Consider the following 25057-nt stretch of genomic DNA (forward strand, 5'->3'; position numbering starts at 1 on the left):
GCGCAACCAGTTCCGCAACCTGTTGCGCAACTGGTGGCAACCGGTTGCGCACGGGAGAGGCCTACTCGACTTTTAAGCACCGAATGTGCTCGGCTATTTGTAGCGCACGGGCTTCACCGCGTGCGCTCGTCTTAGCGGGTCGGTCGTCGCAGTCCTGCGCGCGCCGTGCGGTTTCACCGTCTCGGACGCGGGACAAAGCGGTCCGTCCTCAGGCGGTGGTTTTAGGTTGCAGCCGTGATTATTTCGAGATCGGTTTGAACGGGCGGCCGATCGATCGGCCCAGGTGTGCACCCGGCTTGACGAGGCCGTCGCGTCGCGAGGGCGGGGCGCCGCCGCCGCCGGTGAATATATCCCCGCGGGAACGAACGCGACAAAAAAGAACCGCGATCTTAAACGATCGGACACCAATTGGCCGCTGCGTCCTCCGGGGCCGCGCTATAATTAGGTCGGACAGAGCTACCCAGGTGTCCCTTGGTTCACTTTAGCGAGGCCTGGCGGCCAAAGCCAAATGAGGCTTGCCACCCACACACCCCCCTGCCGCTCGCACTTTTGCAGCGTCGGGCGTTCCGTTGAATCCGCCCCCCTTGGTGGACCCATGCCGGACCTGTAGCTGTGCGGATGCGTGGCAAACAAGCCTGGGCATGAGTCTGATTAAAACAAAACGTTCCCTTTGTCCGCACTACGGGGACTGACCGCACTTGAGAGCCCGGAGCTTGGCGTGCGTTGTAACGGTGCCGTTGGAAATCTGCGGAAGGCCAGTTTTATTTTGTCGGTATTCCCCATGTGCGCATGTGCTGTCCCTTTGTCCACTGCTGGATGAGGGCTTCCCAATGGCGTGCGGTCCGTGGGATTCATTTGACCGTACTTCACGGCGCTCTTTAGTGTGGGTTGACGAAGTCCGGGGGGGCATAGACGCCGGAGCCATAGTACAGTACAACAGTGGGTATTGTTGCACAGCACTCTGCTGATGGCATAACCTCAGAGCAGCCTGGTATGGCGATGGCTCATCCAAGCGCTATGCAGGCTTCTACATGCTTAGCTTCTGAGATCTAATGCATTTCGTTGGATTTCTGGTGATTTGGTCATAGCCCTCTCGTGTTACATGGCTGTTGTAATGTTTTTCCAATTTGAATTGCATCATAAAATTTGTCAAATAATTTCGAAAACATGTTGTATGTAGTGGTGGGTTCTGGTCAGTGTTCTTCAAATTATTCCGGACAGTTATATCCTGTTTAATATATATATAACAGACTGTTGAAAGTTGAAGTTGGTTCAAGTTTCTAAGTTACACGTTTATTTAGTTTAACCGGGCGAGAACTCAAGAGGCCAGGATAACGAGCACTTTCACAACAAAGCGCGACATCGCTCTCGCAGAGGGCCGAGGTCCTCGTGATTCTCTCCGTCGACTTTCGTGGCGAGAGCCGTTGGCAAGCGCCTGTGATGGCCAAGCAAAGTGCACACAGAGAGTGATCGTCACAACCACTCCCAGCCACCTTGTCTGCTCAGCCCCTCACATTTGAAGTGACATAGGACGTCACTACTGTGTCGGCCCGTACGAGGACTGGGGGCCCCAAGGGGGTGCCTGGGGGGTCACGTGGTGGAGGGACCCAGACCTTCCCGTGAGGTGGGGGAAGGGAGGCGTGGCCTGGGCAGAGCCGGCCACGCCTGGGTGGAGCCGGCCACGCTGGAGCGGATTTAAGCGGGTTATGGATGCAGAGCGGGGCTGTTGAACTCCGAAGTGAAGACGACATCATCGGTCCTCAAGTCCCGGGTCGTCGTCCTGGACCAGACAGCCCGTTGGCTGCCTGGTCCACTCTGTGTCGTGTTCCAGAGTGTTAGTGAGTTGAGGAAGGTGGTCACTACCTCATGTACAGTGTTATATTACTTACCGTTTCATAAATAGTGTTGCCTCCAAGCTGTGTGTGTGTGTGCACCTAATTCGAACCCACTACACATTGACCCCACCCTGCCACCTGACGCTTCCCCCGTGCCGAGACGTCCGCAAGTTGCCGGGTCCCCGTTGACCGCCGAACCGGAGCGCGCGAGCTGCTCGCCGTTAATTTTATTCTAAAGAGGCGTAGCGCCGCTGTTTTTTAAGACGACGTTACTCACCGCAGGGAACCGTAGCGACACGACCGCCGCACTCTACGATAGCTGGCGCCAAGCTGTGCCGCACGCCCTCCCGCACGGCCGTTTACTTCGGAATGGGAAAGGGTTTAGACCATTCAAGGCTGAGTCGGCCAACTTGCAATGGTGTCACGTGTCACGGTCAGGTATACAACCCAGGTCGCCGTGGTTATCGGATGCAAACTGTAAAACCGTCACGCCCCACCGCACTCACAGCTGAGCAACCATATTCCTATTTTGCTTAATGACACGAGACAAAGATTTTCCCCCCCACTTTTGAGTTCTCACAGCTAGCCTTGCGTCAGCCTCTCTCAGCGAGTGCTCGCAGTGTGTGAAGAGAATGGCCGCGGAAGATGACATCACGTAACTACTTATGAAGTCACTTCAGTAGGCCTCTATATTCGCACTGGAGACACACATTGCATATGCCCTGGAAAGAGTGTTTTTTTTATTGTTATAATTCAATCGGACCAACGTTTTCTATTCTCCGAGCTGCTCAAAGCCAAATTAAGTGGAAACCCAAATTTAATTTGCCATTTGCTTTGTGCGCTTAATTGGTGACTGGGCTGTGAGACCATCACCTCACTGCACTCGAGAACCCAGTTTAGCCACGGGTGGCTGCCTGGCCACGCCGTATCACTTAGCGGGAGCTGCGCCCTCCACCGTGACAGGCTGCACGGCCTTTGATCGGCGCGCAAGTAAGGGCCAAGCGGCCCTCAACAGCGGTCGCTGTACCGCGCCATGCGGTGGTCTCGGCTCAACTGTGATGGATCGCCTTGCGAGCGCCGCTCGCTCCGCTGCTAGGCTTGGCAGGAAGATTAACGCCGCTGCCACTGCCGAAAGAAGGGAGCGACTTCACCTGTCGCTTAACACATTGCGTCAATGCCACCTCCCCAGAGAATCCCGCGTGCCCCCCTCCCAATCCCCCTGGTGTCTGTCGCTCATGGCTGCTGAGCCAAGTGTAAGCTTTTGTTTGTTCAGTGAAATCTCCCCCAAGTAGCACGTCGCCCTAGCATCTCAATCGCTCTTGACAATCCCCCACCGATCTAACCACCAAATCGTTTGGATTGTGGTACGTTTGCCGAGAGAGAGCTCTTAGCCACGGAGTCAATAGCGAGGCAGCAGCAGCCCTTTATTTACCAGCACCTCTGCCTCTTTAGTGTCCTTGTTGTTTATTTCAGCTGGGAAGCGTGTCCTCGGTTGATGTCCTATATCTGCGTAATGTTGAAAACGCTTGTCTCGGGGCAAGCGATTGAGTGAAGTGTCCTTTATTTAACGGGGAAATTAAATACTCGTTGCGCCCCGTTGAGACAAGATTTCCTCTTTTGTAAGGGTGGCCGGGGTTCTGTCAAGTCACTTAGAATATGCACACTAATAATACACATGTTCTGACGACCGCTTGTGTTGTGATCGAAACGTCGTGAGTTTTTGTTTTTTAGGAATTTGTTTTTCTTTTTTTCTTTTATTATTTTCCATCTCCGTGACTTCCCCGAAAGAACCAAAGAATATGAATTCCTGCAGTCACGAAAGTTTTCAATCAAAATTTAATAATACACATTTCAACGTCACAAATCTCGTCTAAACGTAGCATTAACTTAACGCGAATTGAAACAAGGCCAAGTAAAGAATGTGAATTGCACTTTGATTTTTTTTAAAGCAAAAAAAAAGAACGCTCATGGCCCAAAAATACGCCTCCACAGAGCCCCCCTCGAGGGGAGCATTTGTTTTGGTCGCCTCTTCCACGCTTGCCAGACGACTTCACGCCATGGGCGCTGCCTGTGGTGGCAGTGGTTGGCACAGTGGCCTTTGATATCTGGAGGTCGCCGGTTCGATTGAATTTTCCGGTACCCACGGCAGTGGAAACAATGGGGCCAAGTTTCTCAAATCCCCTCCTCACCTCCTCCCCACCCTCCCGAGTCTGTCGACCCAGGAGTGTGAATGGATACACGCACGTCCGTTTGTAGACTGTGTGGGGTAAGCTGTAGGTGCTCCCACTTGCTCTAGGACGGTCTGGCCAGCTTGCAAGAGCCGGAACTTGTGCCAGCAGTGATGCGGGTGAGACATTTCAGGGCTGCACCTTTACCTTTGCTTCATGTGCATACATATGTGCATTCTTATTTATTCTTACAATTGTTAACTGATACATTTTTCAACGATTGTTGCAATGTAGTAATTTTATTTTTATTTTATAGGGACAGCTCCTTCGTTCAAAGGAATGTGGAATTTCCACCTCTGGCTTAGAACCTTCCGTGGACATGAAACACTTGGACTTGGCAATTATTAACGTTAGTGTACGTCTGTCACTGGGTAAAAAAAACCCAGAAGAGTGAATATAAAATAGGGAGTCTAATGAATACCGCATAGAATTCGATGCACAATTGTTTCTTGCGAATATCAACGTCAAGAAGCACTGGGAAGTAGGTTACACCCGTGCTAACGGGATTAACGCGATGCACGGTGAAATTAAGCTTCGCCCGAACATCGCCGCGTTCGCCTAATGAAGCCTAAAGGTCACGCATACCTAAACAGTTGTTATCTGAAACAAAGACGGACCAGAGAGGCCACCACGCACAGTGGCGGCATAATCCGGCAATACCGAGAGAAAATTGCTTCAATTGGCGCGGGGGTTCCTAACCTAATTAATGGCGCGTTAAAGACTGCAGGTAGTTACTTACTCAACTAATTACGGGCGCGTTAAGGATCGCAGGTGGATAATCGCTCGGCGTGTGCTCCGGTGTTCATTGCCAAACACTGGGGTGGATATTGAATGACTGTGTGTGTGTGTGGGGAGCGGTGGCATAGTGGTTAGCGGATACGCTGCGATTCCCGCTCACGGCCAACACCGGTGACGATTATCTGAACCGGTTCTGGGCCTCCTCCCCTAGGTCGACTCGGCCTCAAATGCGCTGTGTAGACATCACCACTAGGGAGACAAAGGCGGCCGGGCGTAGTGCTGGCCATCCACCCCCTCGTGTGCCGTGCCGGCCTTCATAGGTGCCTGCTGCTAGCACTTGCCTCAACAGTCTGTTCAGGCTATACGGGGGATCTTTGTCTTTTTAGTCTTTGTGCTGGAGCCGTGTATGTGTTTTTCCATGGAGCCAGATTGACTAGGCGTGTGCCGACGGTTATTTTCTAATTGCGTGCGGTTGCTTAATCTTCGGGGATCAGTTTCTGAGCTTCAACTTGATTCTGTTTAACCAGGGTGTGGGAACTCCAGAGACTGCTACCGAGTCCCATTTGGAAGAGTGACCTGGGTCACCAAATTGAAGAAAAAAACCAACCCCTCGTGCTTTAGGGGCCGTCCATAAATGACGTCACGCGCCTAGGAATGGGGGGTCAGACATTTGTGACGAGGGGGGGTGGGTTGAGAAATGTGACGTCACATCAAAATGCGCAACTTTAAATAAATATAGAATTGTTATAACAACACTAATTGTTATAACAACACTCCTACAACATCAGAGTGCAGCGCCACATTAAATACGCACGACAATGACAATAGTTTAAAACGATTTGAAGCATGTTTTATTTTCAAAATGGAAATATGGTTTTGGGGGGGGGGGGGGCAGAGCTTTGGGACTTTTTGTGACGCCGTGTGACGAGGGGGGGGGGGGTTAAAAATCGTCCAAAATCGCGTGACGTCATTTTTGGACGGCCCCTTGAAGCTCTTCAATCGTCCCACCCTCACTTGCGTGTCTCCCAATCTCGAAAGCGTGTGACGTCGCTAGAGGCCAGCGGTGGAGACTAACGACGGAGTGGAAACCCAAACGAGGGAAAAGCGCCGGAGGAGCTTTCCAGGCATGAAGACGCTTAAATTAAATCGTCTCGTGTGTCAGCGTGAGATGGATTGCTACTCGTGTGACCGTGTGAGAGATGGTGACGGGCTTGCCTAGACCTTCATCCAGCAGTAGATCCATCGTGGCTGATGATGATGATGATGATTATCGTGCGAGCGAGCGCGCGTGGGCGGTAGGACTCGCGTGCACTTGGCTGCCTTTGTCTCCCCGGCACTACTGTTTTGCTCCCATCATGCCGTTACCGCATAATCGTTTAGGGCTCGTGCACCTGGGGGAGAGCCGCTCTTGCTGCGGATTGCCAATTGCCAATGATGAGCGCCTCGGCCGACGGAGCTGCGGCGGCATTGTGCGCCGTTAACCACTGCCGCCCACTGCACCACTCCCACCGCATTAAAGCGCAATGCCTCAACGGGCTGCCAAATGCTGTTGTGCTCGAGCGAAACGAGGCGCTTGAAGGGCACGCGGAACGGCTGGTGGGAGCAATGCCCGGACCGTGCAGACCTCAATAAGTGTGCCTATCAATTACCGCTATCCAAAGGCTTCCCAGTAAATATAATTTGGTAGTTTGGTGAACATCAATACTGACTCTCAAAACCATCCATTTTAATGTGAACTATAATTACGACAAGATAGAGCTAGCATCTGGCCTGCAAATACGGGCTAATAGACTCCTGCAACAGCCAAATTACATTTTAAACACGCAACATGAATAAGCAATGACGGCCTCTTTTAATTAAACCACCGCTCTTGCCAAAGACAAAGTGCTAACATTTACCCAGAGTGTGGAATGCCCCGACAAACATCTAATTAAGTATCGTTGCGGCTAATACTGAGCACATGCTGTATGCCGCTTTTTAAAATGTTATTTATAATTTCAACAAAGCCATCGTAAAAAAAAAAGACCAGAACCAGCGTTACACGCCGTCGCCGTGCTCGTTACAGCAACGATGTGAAGAGAGAAGAGAGTGGGACGAGTGGTAGATGCATGGCGGGAGAGAAACGATCGAGCCGGCGACAGGTCAACGAAGGGTTGACACCGAGCGCGAGGAGTCGGTGAACCCTGCGAGAGGGCCCGAGGACGTTCCAGCGCAGGACCCGCCCCCCTCCCCCCCCTCGTCAATCCGATTCAGCCTCTCCGGCTGCCTGCAGCCGCTCTCCTTGGGCGCGCACGCCGTCCCTCCGAAAGGGGAACGTTCGTCGGTCCGAGCATCCGCCGACTTTCCCCGCGTCCACGGGGTTTCTGCCGGCGAATTGAGTGCGGGGAATGCGCGGTCAACGGCTTGGTTCTTGTTTACGTCGGTGAAAGCGCAACGCAGCCGCAGCAGCAGCAGCAGCACTGTCCGCGGCGAATCAAGGCGTGCGCGCGAATATTGGCGAGCTGTTCCTTTCTGATTCCGCCAACGAACGGACATCGATAGCGGCGCACGCAGCTGCCCTGCTAACGAGCACGTTTGTCCCAGAAATCCTAGCGAGCCGCGCAGCTGAGTCTGCACCCAGCGTGAGTTACGCGCGAGCCCGTCAGTCGTTCAGTTTTGAACGATTTATTTGTACGTTCGGCAACTACACGTGCAGAGGGAGAGACGGAATCAAAGTACCTGATATCGAGGCGACCGTGATAAACGTATGAAACTGTGAGTGCCTCTAGCTGTGATCTAGGGCGGGGGGGGGTGTAAAAGGGAAATACGATATTACCAATTGAAACGAAAGGGAGAGAAAGGGAAGAATAGGCAGAGAGAGAAGAGAAAGCAAAAGAAATGAGTGATGGGTGGTAAGCGTATCGATCATTCAGTTTGGCGGAACCGGGCCTCTGGAGAAACCTGGCTTAGCTCGTTCTGCAAGAGAAAAGGAATCTGGCTATCGAAATTGAAAATCCTAGAAAAAATTACCGCATTCGTCTTTATCACTGCCTTCATAACAAGGGATGCTGCCACAGTGGTGCAACGGTCAGCGCACTCCACTTGCAATCCAGCAGCAGAAACGGATGGCCGCAGTTTAGTCGATCGGCAGGTCGCGTTTCGTGGGGCAAGTATGGGTACTCCAACCTCTTCTTCCAACGCATCTGGTCACAGCGTGGAAGAGTAGGCCAAATAACCCACGAGCGCCCTGCCCTCTAGCCGAGGCCCTCCCGCCAGCAGTGGCGTGAGCTGGCAATTGCAAGGCTGCACCTTTACCGAAATTTTAAAAAATGTAATCGGCTGATGTTTAAGGAAGTGGTCCTCCTTCAGAGCAGAACGAGAGGGCAGAGAGTTTGACTGACTTGCAGGTTGCACTTTACAGCCCGCGGGGCCTCGAAGAGAACTGATGCATTTTTTTTATTTACAAAATCGGCGATTTTTAATTGGAGTTCAAACTATTTTCCCATTCGTGGACATTGAGCAGAAGACTCTTAGAAAGTTAAACACACATAGACGTAAATTATTTGTTTTATAAAACTATATTTATTAAAACAGATTTATCAAATCATTAAATATTACTGCAAAACTATTTATATTTTTACAAGTCGGCGTTAGCCGCTGAGGTTGTGATGGATTTTTTTTTAAATTCCTGTTGCTCCGTGACCCCTGCCCCCTTCTGCTTTAGTGTGCACTGGTTGGTGCCTTACTTTATTGAGGGGGCGATATTGACACGTAAAATAAATATTGACTGACCGATTAATTCCCATTCATGCAGCCCTGAAGTGTTGGGGTGGGGGGAGGGATGAGCCCCCCCCCCTCACCACCTCCCCCTTTCTGAAGGCTCAGCCCCCAATTCTAAATCTTAGTCAATTCATTAATGGGCGTTGTAGCCTTCCCGAACGCCGTCCGTTCTTCTATAACGCGCTAGTTGCGTTCCTGAAGGACGCCGCCTTATAATCAATAATACAGGGCTAAAGGCACAGTTTGTGATAACACGTGAGGTGCGTACGCAGGCCGAACAAAGACTGAGGGCACGTGGGTAGCATCTAGAAGCATCCAGCAGTATCCCAATGCCTTGTGCGACGCTACGCCGAGGCAGCCGTACAACCGCTTATTCCTACTCGCGCGACGTCGTTCTATTCACTCAACCGCAGTTATATTTAATTTGCATCCGCATTTTTAAAAGTGTGTTACCTAATACATTTGTCACGTTATATTCAAGTCGTTTAATGATAGCACGCGTTACAGGAGAACAGACTGTATGTGTGTGTTGAACTTTCGAAACATACGTAGCCAACCGTCCAAATCGGAGGTGCAGGGGAAGGACAACAAACTAAACACAAAAAGCAGATCTAAAGAAATGAGTTTTCAAATAAAATGTAAAAATGCACTGCTCCAGGGGCTTTCTAATATCGGAGGGAAGAGCATTCCAGACGGCCGCAGAAGCGCACCTGAAAGCGCGCGATGCGGTGACCGTCTTTGCTCGACGGTTTGCCAAAAAACGCTGCGAGGATGACCGGAGTTTCGTAAGGTGGCAGTGTGTTCTCTTTTGAGCTTCGTTTTCCGTCTGAGACCAGAGTGGCACCGCCTATAATGCCTGTCATTGGGATCATTGGTCAACGACTGTTGAAATGGCAAGATACCGATGTAGACAAGTCCCCGTGGCGATCTGATCGGAAACGTTGAAAACATCTGTCTCCAAGGCGTGTTTGCCAGCAGTCTTCCCAGTGTAATCGGGGCCACAGCGTCAGTCAAACCAGATAAGTCCATGCGCACGTGTGAACCCGTGATGCATCACAAATGATACCTCGGGTGCTCTGACTGGCTGTGCCCTGCGGTTGCACGTGCCGTGTGTGATGTGGGGCTGGTGGCGCTTCGCTCAGCACGCCTGACTGACGTGCGAGAATGTGCGCGTACAAAACCGTGGGCTGGTCAAAATAATACCGCTTGGTGGGAAGGCAACAGCGATCGTCTTGTGGAGAGACTCGACCCCGCCATAGGAATGTTGAATTTCCACCAATGGCTTCGGGGCCGTAAAGGGGAGATGAGCCTCCAGTGTGCCGAAATGCCCAGTCGAGCCGGACATTACCTGGACTCTTTATGGCAGCGTTTGCCGTTGCAAGGTTCACACGGGCGCCGCCACCGTTGACGCGCGGCCGTGAAACCACTCTTGTCACGAGTAATAATTGCTGTTCTTGCCATTGGGCAGGCTGGCGAGATGAGGTGGCGGGGTTGGCGGAGAGATGGGAAGGGTTGGCTGGGGGTGGGGGGTGAGCGGACGGTGAGCGGACGGTGAGCAGGCAGAACAATTGGGTGGAGTGGAGTGGAGCGGGGGTAGGGGATACGATCCGTACGCAGGCGCGTTAGGGTCAGCCTCCGTTGACGCGGTGCACCTGGCCCGCTCGTATCTTGGGGGGGCCACGACGGGGGCATTCTCATTCACATTCGACTCGAGATTTAAAAAAAATTACCCAGGTACCTCCCGCGCGCTTACTCCCCACTCCCCCTCCCCCACCTCCCACCCCGTCCGATTTAAACGACAGCTTTCACCTCCGAAACACCCGCGGCTGCAGCCCGGTGTGCGCGTGTTCGTGTGGTATATGTATTTTTTTGTTTTATTTGCAAATTTTTGCGAATTTATTTTGCTACCACCCTGCCCACCTAGCGATGGCGAGCACCGTGACCCCGTGGGAGTCTTCGTCAAGCTCAAAGTGCTGGGTTTTCGTGAAAAAAGGGGAGCGGAATTCACAATTGCTTTTCCTCTACGGTGGTTCGGAGTGATTTACAGCTGCATTCAAATGCGCCCCACTGCATTCTCTTTAGGTTTTTCAGCGGGTCGCGTGTCTCGAAAGTTACACGGTCGCGTAAGTACGTGCAGAGAGGTAATTGCTCAGAAAGGGGCATTATTGCCAATAACTATTAAACTATTTATTTTTATTTTACCAGGCAATGCCCACTGAGCTATCATATTGGTCTTTTTCAGAAGTGACCTGGCCACACGTGGCTTATCGTGTGGAAAGTTATAGCAGCCAAATACTCTAAAACGTATGCTGATTCTAAATGTGGAGGGGAAAAATCCACACGACCACGGGGAGAATATCCAGGCATCAGGGTCGGGGTCGAACCCACAAACGCCTTTATACCAGGCGAGGTAGTTGACATCTCGCTAACGCTGTGCCCCACATTAGCCATATATCCTAGACAGTTTGTCTCACACGTGTTTTAAACCAAGAATTACATCGTAGGAGTGTATAGGTCTGCACGGTGAGAACGCCGTGGTGGCAATGCTTGGCCGAAGTGGGAATACGTTTACGCTGTTAAATATATGGATTTGATTGTCGAGCGATTTCGTGTATCAGAATCAGAATATTTATTCATACTGGAGGAATCCGATGGGGCGGGTAGGAACGTAAGAACGTATTGCTTGGGGTGTGACGTGGCCACGCGGTAGGGAGCTCATCGCTCACGGTTCGAATCCAGCGGCCGCCACGGTTATTACTGCGGCGTGTAATAATAGCCATAAAAATACTACGCGCGCCGTCTGCTTCACGATGCACCTTCGATTACCACGGTTATCTACTTAAGGTGCGAAAGAAGTTCAACATACATATGACGTTAAGGTTACCTTGGCATCGCTCGCAAGATGTAAGGCCGTTGTGTGCTGGCGTCGGTGTCCAAATTCGGCAAATTCAAAAATTGCACTGTGCGAATTTGCTGAATGGGCGATATACGCAGCAAGCCATAGCTCCCCTACTGGCGGGACTAATCCTCCAAGGCACCCTGGCAAACGAGACTCATCCTGGTCTCTGAGTTCTCATCAGGTTAAACAGAACAGACTGACCATGGCGGCTCTGGCCACATCGCATGCCGCCGTACCGCAGCGGCAGCTGTGCGGATCCTACGAATAATAAACCTCATCATCTCCGACCCAATTAGTGCCCCCGTCACACGCCGTGGCCAATGGCAGAGCACACGCAGATCAGCTCACGGGCCTCTCGTCCTGAAAAGAAAATGGGAAGGCGCCATCCCCCGTGTATTTTTCTAACCGATGAATAATTTTAAAATCTGGCGTTTTGGCCTAGACATCGATGCACAGTACGTCAGCGTGCTCTGGATAATGCTGCGCCGGTGTTTTCTTTACTTCTTCGTATCTACCGCATCGGGGACTAGGGGCCAAATTCCCATGTAGACAAAATGGCCAAAACGTAACGGCCGTGGCGGTTCCCCCCCTTCCCCCCCCATTATTGACGACGGAGACGCAGCAAGTTTTTAGCTTTCACATTCGTCAAGATGGGAATCTTCCTCTTGTGTACGGCCGATGTTGATGTCAGGCAACAACGATAATTTTACATCGAGGTGGTCGAGCCAGATTATTGCGTCAGGCAGGAGTAGTGGATTGATGAGAATCTGGAGCCGTGCGCGTTTGTGATCTCCCAGATTAGCAGTTGAGTGGTGGCGATGGAATTTGACCTGTTGGTGGATCTGTGCTCGTTTGCTCCGTGGCAAGGCGGCCTGGTGGCTATGGTTGGTGGGGGTCAAGCGCTGAGCTCGTATCGCCGAGATCCTGCGTTCGGATCCATCGCATTACATTCGGTTCTTCACTTAACCCTTTCCCATTCCGATGACGTGTGCGTACGTACGTGTGCGTATGTTATCGGAATGGAATCGGAAGAAAAGCTAAAATATAATAATTTTATCGGTACGTTTTCTGACCTGAATACCTACCGAAGCTCCCACAAAGCCGTGCGGGATGGCGTGTGGAACAGTTTGATGCCAGCTATCATAGAGTGCGGTCGTGTCAGTACTTTTCTCTGTGGTGAGTACAATGTCTTTAAAAACAACAGCGCTATGCCTCTCTGAGTAAAATTAACGCTGACCGCTTGCGCGTTCCGATATTCGGCGGTCAACGGGACTCCAACCCTGCAACTTGCAGACGTCTCAGAATGGGAAAGGGTTAGTTTGTCATTGGATCCTGTACATTCGGTTGTGAGAATTGTTCCCATACTCACCGGGAAGCTGAAACGACAATGAGCGACGCTTTGTCAAAACGCTGGCAACGCGTGACAATTTCATTTGTTTCGCTGCGGCGCGTGAGCGGGGAGGGCACTTGCAACATGAAATTGGCCGGACGGTTGCGTGGAACTTAACCGAAACAATGTTACGATGAATCGACATTCTCTCGCCACTTCGCCTCTGCGATGGTGACCATTGTGCGTCCCTGCGTTGTGTTTCTCTCAGCCGCCGCCGTCGCAGCGTCGAGGCCGAGCCGCGTGGGTACCCTGAAGCGGCTCGTTTGTCAGCGACGCTCGCCCGCCGCATGTGAGCGCCGAGACGACCGCTTCGGCCCGGCTCATGCCGTGGGGCAAAGTGAGAGGTAAGTTTTCCGGTGAATCGGCATCGATAGACAAGTCATGATTCTCTCGATCCAGTAGACAAGTAATGATTCCCTCGACTATCTCGATTTCGCATCTCCAATTAGCGCGGTTGGCTACGTATGGTGCGAAAGAATCTCAACATACTTACATAGATAAGTAATGGTTTTCTCGATTAATTTCTTAAAATCTATCATTATTTCAACCCCCCCCCCCCTCCCCGATTTGATCTCAGTTGCCCGATGAGTGTCGCGTCACGAGACTTAGAATTTATCGGCATCTTTCGTCGAGCAGTGCAACCCTCCGTTACGGAGAATGGCTCACGAGAAGCGGACATCAGATAACTGCTCCTGAGCTTCTGTTTCTGCACATGAGGGAGGCAGAATTTTCCCTCCCAGTGCTGTGCAGAGAGTGATGTCGCGTGTCGGTCAGAGCGATGTTTTTAACACTCAGAGGTGCAAGTGAACCAAATTAAGTACAGGACCAAATCTTGACTTAAAGCTTCCGTGATTGCAGGAATTCATATTCTTTGGGTCTTTCGGTAAAGTCACGTAGATAGGTTCAAAGAAAATAACAAAAAAACTACGACGTTTCGAACGCTGGTGTTGCGATCGAAACCTCGTAGTTTTTTGTATTTTTTTTCTTTTCTTTGAACCTATCGACGTGACTTTACCGAAAGACCCAAAGAATACAGAACCAAATTTAATCGAATGCATTTTTTAAATAGTCGTCATTTATGGGGCCAAGACCATCTATTTGCTATCCGAGAGGATCCAGGTTGACACATGCAGCTGTGACCTGGCTTTAAACCCAGGATTTCAGCAGTGGCAGCTCATCGTTCTGACATCGTAGTCACCCAGCCACCTCAAAATAAGCAATTCCTTGGCAATTGACTAACACACCGAAATATTGTCTACAAAGATATTGATTTTGCGGCTGCTGTTCAGTTAACACGTTGAGTTTTCGTGGTCTCCGTGCGGTTTTGATGATAAACCTTTGAAAAGATGTTTCCATAATCATGTATCATGTTGCGTGCATCGAAATTTCCGCAGCTAATATTCAATTCATGTGTTCTAATGGGCCATGTGGGAGATACTGTTTCGAGATGCCAATGCATTCCAAGCCCTATGCTTCATAAGGTCAAGGTGTTAAATCAATGTCAGTGGAAGCTACATTGTTTTCGAATTATTTTGGGGAATAAAACAGATCCCTTCATTGAAAACATCAAAATTTCTATCCCAATTCAATGATTGTATATTCGTCATCAGGAGTTGCTGTGGGCAATGGTGAGCTCACTGGACTTGCAATCCAGAGGTCCACTGGCTCCATTCAATCTCCCGGCGCGGCAGTTGAAACAACAGTGGCAAGTATATCAAATTGTCCCCTGCCCCCCGAGCCCCCTGCAGCCTTTGTCCACCCAACAAAATAAATGGCTAAGCCACAGTTAGTCAATCGGCAGGTCGTGTGTGGTTGGGGTAAAGCGTGGGCACTCCCACGGCCTCGAATGTGACTGACCAACATGGAAGAATAGGCCAAACACCCTGCCAGCTTCGCTGTCACTGGTGGCCCTTCCGCTAGCAAATTGGCAGGGCCGCACATTTTTACCATTTTTTGTTTGTTCTCGTCCATCGCCAGCGGCCGGGCAATGATGAACCAGGGCAAGGCGGCAGTGAAGACCAGCTCCCAGCAGCAGCAGCAGCTGCAAGGCAGCAGCCCGGGTATGGCAGGCACCCTTGGCCCAAAGGGCATGGGCCCTGGCGGCCACCTGACGACCAAGGGGGCGGGACCGGGTGCCATGAGGGTCGGCAAGGGTCGCGGCAAGCGGGAGCGCAGCGAGTCGCTGGAATCGCGGGACCAGCGCGAGACCAACGCCTCCAATGCGGAGTCCGACTGCAAGGGTGCGTACCCGCGGGGGATGCGATGCCGCGGGGGGCGGGTAGGGGTGCCAGCCCCGTTGCATTGGTGGGGTTGGAACGGACTGAAGGCTCAGTGACCCCCCCACCACTGCCCTTCTCCCAGCACCCCCCTCCCCTCACTCTCTCCCCCTTATAAAGTACCGGTGGTGGCCATGAGCGGGAATCGAACTCGGGTCGCTGGGTTCGTAGCGCAGCACGCTAACCACTACACTACCGCTCCCCCCACACACGCGCGCGCATCCATAGGTACACACACACGCGCTTGCAGCAGATACACACAACTTTCAAGGTGCATACAGCAGTAAACGACTGAAATAATAAAGCAATGCTGCGTGAAGAACGCCTTAGACCTGCAACACTTTTGTATGGCACTGTACCCGCGGAGGGTTGGGGGGGAGGGTGACATGAGCAGGCACACTCCGTTACGCTTCCGCATACGGGTCACATGACAGATGTGACGTCACAGCTCACTTGCCGTGTAAAATATATGCATTATTGTCCCCCCCCCAAAAAAAAAAAATTTTTAAATTATTTTTGCATGGTGTACAGTCTGGAAAGTACCCACATGGCAAATTTCAAGTTTGTTGCATATCGGGAAGTACGCTAAACATTTTGAACAGACACACATTCACAAATTTCCTTTTTAGATATATAGATTATAGCTGTGGCTCATATCTGTAGAAAGAGATAATGATATACAGGCGGTCCTCCACTCTTAGTTCCTGGAAAACCCATCGTAAAACGGATCGTCGTAAATCGGACCCGGTTTTCCCCATGGACAGTAGAAACCGTAGAAGCATCACCTGCCGTTGTGTTTCTCCTTCCAATGAGCCATATTTAGCAGGGTTTAATAGGTAAAATTCCACAAAAAACACTTGAGAATAAGAAAAAGATCCATGCCAAGTCACATCGGAAACCAGATTGACTCTGTTAAAATGTTTTGGGAGTTGCATTGTAAATCAAGTTTCTGCACCGTAAATCGATCCATGGTGACATATAAATGTCGTGAATGTGGATCGCCGTAAATCGGACTATCGCAAACAGGAGACCGCCTACAAATGTGAAATGAGAACATTCTAAGTCACTTATTTGGAAAATGTATACTCTTAGGTTTTTTCGATAAAGTCACGTAAGTAAAAATAAAAAGAAATAATTCTTTGGTTCTTTTCGGGTAAGTCACGTCTAAAAATAAAATAATAAATTAAAATAACATATTACGACGTTTCGATTGCAACACAAGCAATCATCATCAGGTATAAAAGAAATAGCAACAAAAATCTAACTAGAAAACTATAGACAGACATACAAGCAGACAGACATCACAACGGCACACAGAGAGAGGACACAAATCGGCACAAAGAGAGGGGTCGTTTCTGTGACGGTCCCTTAAATATAGAGAGGGGGGGCGGGGACGGAGAGAGGGAGGGGGCAGAGAGAATTAGCATATCAATGAGTGTACGGCAACGTACTGCTGTTGCAAGTAAGATGACAATGTGGAACGGGCACGCAAAATTGAAAACGGGCACGCAAAATTGAAAATTAGGAGACAGGCACACGAAAATTAAATAACCTAGCAAAATATCGAAATGTGATGTAATACAACACAGAGAGTCGGTTAACACACAATTAACGCATAGCCTGGTTGATTACGTGTTTCAAAATGTGCTAAGTTAGAATTTTAAGTGTGAAAATTCCAAAGAGAGGACACAGGCAGAGAGAACAAATAGCCAGAAAGAAAAAGGATAAGCTTAAAACTTCCCCGTAGAAGTGGTTCAATCTTAATTTAGGAGCTTTCGTGACTGCAGGAATTATTCTTTGGTTCTTTTCGGTTAAGTCACGTCTAAAAATAAAATAATAAATTAAAATAACATATTACGACGTTTCGATTGCAACACAAGCAATCGTCATCAGGTATAAAAGAAATAGCAACAAAAATCTAACTAGAAAACTATAGACAGACATACAAGCAGACAGACATCACAACGGCACACAGAGAGAGGACACAAATCGGCACAAAGAGAGGGGTCGTTTCTGTGACGGTCCCTTAATTTTCGTGTGCCTGTCTCCTAATTTTCAATTTTGCGTGCCCGTTTTCAATTTTGCGTGCCCGTTCCACATTGTCATCTTACTTGCAACAGCAGTACGTTGCCGTACACTCATTGATATGCTAATTCTCTCTGCCCCCTCCCTCTCTCCGTCCCCGCCCCCCCTCTCTATATTTAAGGGACCGTCACAGAAACGACCCCTCTCTTTGTGCCGATTTGTGTCCTCTCTCTGTGTGCCGTTGTGATGTCTGTCTGCTTGTATGTCTGTCTATAGTTTTCTAGTTAGATTTTTGTTGCTATTTCTTTTATACCTGATGACGATTGCTTGTGTTGCAATCGAAACGTCGTAATATGTTATTTTAATTTATTATTTTATTTTTAGACGTGACTTAACCGAAAAGAACCAAAGAATAATTCCTGCAGTCACGAAAGCTCCTAAATTAAGATTGAACCACTTCTACGGGGAAGTTTTAAGCTTATCCTTTTTCTTTCTGGCTATTTGTTCTCTCTGCCTGTGTCCTCTCTTTGGAATTTTCACACTTAAAATTCTAACTTAGCACATTTTGAAACACGTAATCAACCAGGCTATGCGTTAATTGTGTGTTAACCGACTCTCTGTGTTGTATTACATCACATTTCGATATTTTGCTAGGTTATTTAATTTTCGTGTGCCTGTCTCCTAATTTTCAATTTTGCGTGCCCGTTTTCAATTTTGCGTGCCCGTTCCACATTGTCATCTTACTTGCAACAGCAGTACGTTGCCGTACACTCATTGATATGCTAATTCTCTCTGCCCCCTCCCTCTCTCCGTCCCCGCCCCCCCTCTCTATATTTAAGGGACCGTCACAGAAACGACCCCTCTCTTTGTGCCGATTTGTGTCCTCTCTCTGTGTGCCGTTGTGATGTCTGTCTGCTTGTATGTCTGTCTATAGTTTTCTAGTTAGATTTTTGTTGCTATTTCTTTTATACCTGATGATGATTGCTTGTGTTGCAATCGAAACGTCGTAATATGTTATTTTAATTTATTATTTTATTTTTAGACGTGACTTAACCGAAAAGAACCAAAGAATAATTCCTGCAGTCACGAAAGCTCCTAAATTAAGATTAAAAAGAAATAAAATTATGATAATAAAATAATAAATCACGACGTTTTGGAGGCAACATAAGTTTCCGTCATCAGGTGGCACCGTCACAGCTAAATTTACTTGCAGTCACGAAAGCGACCAAATCACTCTCGAATTAATCGCGCAACTCAAATTGCCTGCAACTACTATGTCCACATCTGGCAAAATATTTTCCCAACAACGAAATTACACGACGCGTTCAGGATTCCAACGACCAGTCATTGCTCGCAAATGTGTGCACGTGATGGAACGCGTCGCTACAAATGGACGGGCAGATCGAAGCTTGAAAGTCGCGTCTGAGTTTCAGTGAACAACCGGCTCGCGCAACTGCTCGCAACTCAGTTGTAGAAGCGTCCAGATATACACGATTCCGGTGAAATGCGTCTGGTTGTGGACCAGCATTTTATTTTGGCTGCGTTGTGTAAACCTCACGAGTTGTTGTCTCAGCCCCCTGCACGAGAGGTCACGCCGCAAGCTTTGGGTGCAGAGCCTCCTTCGATTCCACTTGGATGGCAGACCTCGGCCCAGCGCCGTGCAATGCCACGGCCTCGTGGTCCAGAAGCGAGTCTCGGGTGGCGGGGTGTGGGAGAGGGGTTGATGCCAGTAAGGCGGGGAGGGGGGGGGGCGGCAGGTGCGGCGGGTTATTACGTATTTCAGTTTGTCATCTTATACGTCCCGTAACGGGAACTCGCTTGGCTGTGCGTATTTGAGGTCGATTGACGACGCCGGGCTCGTCGTTTTTCCCGCCGCCGTCCTGTAGTTTTTTTTTTTGCAGGAGCGGCGGAGGGTTTGACTCCGAAACGAAACGACCACCGATCTCGCGGCCGTTGGCTTCCGCACCTTTTTTGCTGTCCCTGAACCCCCCCCCACCCCCCCTCTCCCTCGACCCCCCCCCCCCGCACCCCACAACTCCAGGCTGCCGTGGAAAGGCTATTCTCGGCTTAGTGCCAGGGTGGTTATTGATGTGCCACAAGGAGACAGTATATTTCCCTGAGATCAATACAGCAGGCCGTTTGCACTTATTTTCCATTTTACTGCTCAGCTTGGGGAAAAAATATGTACTGGAGTGATATAAACAAGCAGAAACTCCATTCCACTGCTGCCAGCGGTTTGTTAATCGTAACAACTGTGCGATGCGCATGTCCGTGTTCTGCAGGCAGGAGTGCATGCGTGCCCGGGAGCACAATATAGAGCATTGCTATTCAAGACGTCCTTGCGAGGAATATAAAGGGGAGAAAAAAAATTAATGGAGTGTACCATTGCTCACAGGGGCCATTCCTCTGCGCAGCTGTGCAGTCGTTTTTACTTTAATTGTGGAGTGTACCATCTTACGTGGGGACGATTTCTTCACGCGGTGGAATGTTCCACCTTCACACGAACGGATTGCAATGCTCCCATCTTTGCGATGAGAGAATTCTAATTTCAAATGTTAAGTCTGAACGTTTTCTTCTTGGTTCACGAAATTATAATAACGCTGGCTTTTTTTTTGTCAGTGAAATCCTCATTGAGACTGAAAACAAATGTTCAAGCATGTTCTGCATTGGGATGTTTGGTCAATCACCCTAATGAGCGTTTGGCAATTGAGAGAAAATTAAGACTACCCGCACATAACTGCATAGCACACAAAGCATCGCACGGATAGTTTGAGAAATATATTCCTGTGCATTCATCTCCAGACCAAGTACCAGGCCGACCGTTAATTGGATTGTACTTTGTTTGGATGCTGGGACTTGTTAATGTTTACCTAGGAGAGCCGCACTCTGGGAAAGTCTTGTTTGAGATTTTTGTTTATTTCCTTTGCAAGTATTTTTTTCTTCCTGCGATGTGCCCAGAGAAATACACGTGGTATGGTGACACGGCCCAGCGGCAGCGTATTTGTCTTTTCGTTCTAGAGGGGACGAGATGGTAATTCCCTCGCCTAGTTTGCAGGAGGTTGTGGGTTCGGTCCCGACCCTGACGCCTGAAATATATTTGGAGTATGCGTGTCTGTCTCCCCGTGGTCGCGTGGATTTTTCTCCGGGTCCTCCGATTTTTCCTGCCACATTTAGAATCGACATTGCGCATTTCGAGTATTTGGCTGCTATAAATGTGTACAAAAGCCACGATGGTGAGCTACCATTTGCGGTCAGGCCGCTTCTGACAAAAGAGCTGTGTAGCTCTGTGGGCCTTACCTGGTCAAATAGAACATAGAGAAATAGATAGAATACTGCATGTGTTTTAACCACACATATGTACCCTTGTGTTTCACGGTGGACGTTAAAAAGCATGCGACATTATTCAACATAAGAGTCGGGCCACATGTGCCGGTGTCAAAGGTGCAAAGTTTTCAAAATGTGAAAATGACTCGCATATTACTTAATTGGGGGAAAACTCATAAAACTTAACTAATTATTTGTTGTTTTACCAGGTAAGGCCCACTGAGCTGTATAACTCTTTTTCAAGAAGTGACCTGGCCACAAATGATAGCCCAACGAATTGGCTTATCATGTGGAAATGTATAGCAGCCAAATACTCTAAACGTATGTTTTTTCTAAATGCAGAGGGAAAAATCGGAGGTCATGGAGAAAAATCCACGTGACCACGGAGAGAACATGCAAACACCAAATATACAGGAGTCAGGGTCTGAATGGAACCCACGGCCTCCTGCATACCAGGCGAGGTAGTTAACATCTCGCCACCGTAGCACCCATAACGGTTGGGGGAGACCCTTCCGCCGGGCAGCGGCGTGGTCGAAGAAGTCGCAGGGCTGCACCTATGCCGTTTTCACGCGCGCGCTCTGCCGTCTGTGACGTGTCGCACGCGCGTGCAGACATGGTGTCACGCGGAAAGCGGAAGTGCGTGCTGGAGAAGAAGACCCCGTACAGCGGAGACGAGTGGTGCTCGGGGCCCGACAGCGATGCCGATGACAAGCCCTTCCTCGCCGCCAGCGCCGCCCCCAGTGAGCGCCCAGTCACCACACGTCGCCTCGCCACCCTCTTCGCCGTTATGTTTCACGCGTGGTCGAGCTTTCGCGACCGATATTATCCTTAACAAAGGTTTTTTTGTTTGTTTTTCGGCTTGGATACGCCGCGTAAATATGAATGTGTCGTTAAACCCGCCGCCACCCGAGACGCAGCGAATTGGTAAAAGTTTGTCACGTAAATAACACGTGACCAAAGAATTACTACTTCAGCATACCCCTGTGTGTGTTGGGGAGTAAACGCACAACATGTACGCTTTGAGTACGGCGTTTTGCTGGTGATTACAACCAGCTCCATCGGACGATTTTCCAGAATTGCGATGACATAGCCTTTGCTCTGTTTAAGACTAAAACAGGAAGACTGTTTTGGCAAATCGCCGGATGGAACTGGTCGTAAACACCAACGAAACCTCTCCCCTTGTTCTCTCGCTGGGCATCGCTACTACTGCTACTACTGCGTGGGGTTTTCGCGCTTGTGCTGTATAGCTCAACCCGAGCGGCACCCAAGGAACGGAACGCGTCCGAGAGGACGTCCACCGAGGAGGAGATGGAGCGATGAAATCGGTTCGTGTGCAGCTGCTCGGATCATTATTACATCGCTGGATCGTGAGAGGTGGCGGCGGTGGTTTGGCGAGGCCACCGTCCAGCAGTGGATTGACCATGGCTCACCATAATGATGATGATGATGCTTTGCGGAGCTCCGATGTGTTTCTGGGTCGCACCGCGTGTTGCTCGCCATGATGCCCGACGTTTCGCTCCATGTGCCTGGGAGCTTCTTCAGGAACTGATTTTAGCAGCTCACGTTCTATGTGTAGCAGCGGCTGAATTTCGTCGGCAATTTTTTGTTATTTTAATTTTAGTGTATTCGACGACAACCTGTCAAATCTTAGTCTGTATATAAGATCCAGGATGGTCACGTCTATGCGCCGCTTCTCGGTGGCAGCCCCAACAGTCTGGAACGATATCCCTCTGCACATTCGCAGCATCACCTCAATCGCCTGTTTCAAGAGAGACTTAAAAACTCACCTCTACGAGCGATTCTGAGCTTGGCTCCGCGCCTTTGAGTTGCGGCCACTACGTCTGCAAATTTGCGCGCGTTACAAATTGAACTATTATTATATGTAAGTATTTTTAACTTCTTTCGCACCATATATAGCCTATCATGCCAATCGCTTAGTCATTCTCTTGGTCTAGCTGACTAAAGGTGTCAAACATTTAGTTCACTCTCATCGGACATCAAGCGGAACAGCATGCGATGCAACTCGGAAACACATCGGAGAGATTTCTGGGCATTGTCGCTGAAACCTCATTGGTCAGTCGGCCTCCATGGGACTGTCAGATCTTCAGCTACTGTAATTGTAATGTGGTGCCGATGATTGCGTCTAAAATGCTAGTTTATATTTCTATGAGTGTCCATATAAAAACAACTCATCACATTCATCAATGCACGATCACTGCATAATTAGTGTAATTAAATAGCTCTCCAAAGCTAAGCATCGCGGAGCCTGGATGGGGTGACCCACCCTGCACAGAGGTTTTCGTAAGCTTGCAGAGCTACCTGCTGGTCAACCGAGGGCAGTGCAGAAACACCCCAACATTCTGCTGTTGTTCTGTGCTCCCAGCATGCTCACCGCCTGCACCAACCCGCACCGATCACGTGGCAAAGTATGGTAAAAAAAAAAACGCCCACGGCCCGCTCGCCATTTATATAGGTCGTCATTCGGCAGTGGCTTGACAAATGGCAGTGGATGTGCTATGTGGTATGGTGGGTACGTAACGCCTACTGCGGGGGACCTTTTGTGATGAATTGTCTTCGGCAGAGCGAGTGGATGAGGATGCGGGTCGCAGTGAAATGGGCTGCACGCAATGCCACGGGCCATATCGGTGCAGAGAGATGATCCTAGAAATGTAAAAGGAGAATTATAATCTCAATCGATTACGATGTAAATCCATACATGAATTTTGAGTCGAGTTCGACACGGGTGCCTCAATTCATCAACCTTGCAGGTTTCTCTGTGATCAGCAGCCTATTTATGCGACTGATAAATCGTTATACAAATTGCATGTGATTGGAGGATATTGATTAACATGGAAATTTTGACTCGTGTGGCTGATGTTGGCTCAGTGGGGTTTTGAGCACCCTGGCACAAAGCATCTGCCTTTAATCGCATGTGCCCTGAATTTTAAACAAAAGTAATAGCAGTAATCCGTGCATGTTTGTTTTTATTCAACGCAACTGCAAAGAGTGCACAGGGGGTGGCCGGGAGGTCATGAAACCTTCAGAGGCGGCGGCCCCTCCTCTCGCCTGCCCCGCGGCCTTCGCAGCGGTCCCCGCAGGCCTTCCAAGCATGCCCCATGCCCCCACGGGTGCCTGCCCCCCTCCAGGACCAGTGAAGGCCCGGCCCTCATCTGTGCTCATCTTCTCCACGGAGCTGGCCAATAGGTGAGGCCGTGACCCTTGGCTCGATGCTCTCACGTTGCCGCAGCACTCTCCGCCGTCATAGCGTGAGAGTCGAACGCTACGCGCTCCTCAACGTGTCGTGGGATGTTAAGGTCAATTGGATTAATATTCTTAGGTTTTTTCGGTACTTGATACAGCTATCGTGCTGTGACGGTTCCACCTGAAGACGGAAGCTTGTGTTGCCTCCGAAACGTCGTGATTTTTATTTTATTTTTATTTTACTTTTATTAATTTAATTTTTTTACCTACGTGACTTTACCGAAAAAACCTAAGAATATGAATCCTTGCAGTCACGAAAGCTTCAAATCTAGAAAGAGTCGATTGGATTCTTTTTTTTTCCGCAAATTTGCCTTGATGTTGGATGTTGGTATTTTAAGGAAAACTAGTAGTATTATTTAAAATTTCAGATCGTTGACGTAGTAATTTAACGTGTCTTCGCTCGAGCAAAAGCGACGTCACCTGACGTTGCATGACAACCACTGTTGGCTAGGAAAACACGGACGGAAGTAATGCTAAGAAGTGACGTCATTTCCCGTGACAACACATTTTCGGATCAATCCAAAACACATTTTTTTCCCCTTTCAGATCGCCCGAAATTTCATTCGCAGATCCCGATTCTTCATACGTTGGTCACCAACACGTTCCCATTCACAAGTAATTGAACACCGTCCTGGGCCCTGGCATTGGACGGTTGTTCAATTCATTACCCTAATCACCACCGAATCGGAACGTGTAGGTGAGCAACTATTAAACACTGGTTTAACGTGGGTACTGAAATACATTTTTTGGAGGGGAATTTTGGAATTTAATTTGAGCATCTGAAACACAATCGTAGACTTTTGCCTTGTTTGCAGTTAAACACAAGTATTGTGACTAAAAAAAGTTGAAAAGTGGGCGATTTAAGACTACGTGTCACGTTGTCGTAACAGGTCGTTGAAATTTTAACAGTTAGCTACTTGTACAAATACTACCGTTCAAACGTTAAGTAACGCATCCTCGTCTACGTCATACTAATTCCGTGGTGAATGTGACTTAGTGTAGAGCTACGTTAGGGTGGCACATGGACGATGATGACGATGATGATGACAACGACGACGTTGGCAAATGCCTGCTGTGTGCGTGCGCTCGCGCGCATTTGCACATCTCTATCGGAGCAAGATCTCAGTGCGTATTCAAGCGCGTTCAAGATTGCGAGCCGGCAATAATAGTCGTCTTACGCGAGAGGAGTGCCTTGCTTCGACGAACGCGTCCAAATCTGCGAGTTTGTGAGTCGCCTGTTGTTAAATAATTGGTTTATAAATCGTTCCTTTTGGTATCACGACCCCTTGCACACAGTCATCAGATGTTAACCAAAGGACGTC

The 25057-nt window shown here is 49.3% G+C and overlaps 1 protein-coding gene across 6 annotated transcripts in view; it reads left to right on the plus strand.

Moving 5' to 3' along the window:
• The window catches only part of BCL9L (BCL9 like), an 82375-nt gene that overhangs the window by 25303 nt on the left and 32015 nt on the right, over window positions 1-25057 (plus strand). For 5 of the 6 annotated variants that reach the window (XM_078608211.1, XM_078608207.1, XM_078608213.1 and 2 more), the window contains exons 2-6: window positions 13058-13193; window positions 14827-15089; window positions 21086-21214; window positions 21722-21799; window positions 23480-23678. In XM_078608211.1, coding sequence (XP_078464337.1) covers window positions 14837-15089; window positions 21086-21214; window positions 21722-21799; window positions 23480-23678 — 659 coding nt within the window. In that variant the 5' untranslated portion in view covers window positions 13058-13193; window positions 14827-14836. The remainder of the gene's footprint in view (window positions 1-13057; window positions 13194-14826; window positions 15090-21085; window positions 21215-21721; window positions 21800-23479; window positions 23679-25057) is intronic. The other variant, XM_078608210.1, reaches the window with a different exon arrangement.

The sequence above is a fragment of the Lampetra planeri genome, chromosome 29 (assembly GCF_965212315.1).
Source record: "Lampetra planeri chromosome 29, kcLamPlan1.2.h2, whole genome shotgun sequence".
NCBI lineage: Eukaryota > Metazoa > Chordata > Hyperoartia > Petromyzontiformes > Petromyzontidae > Lampetra > Lampetra planeri.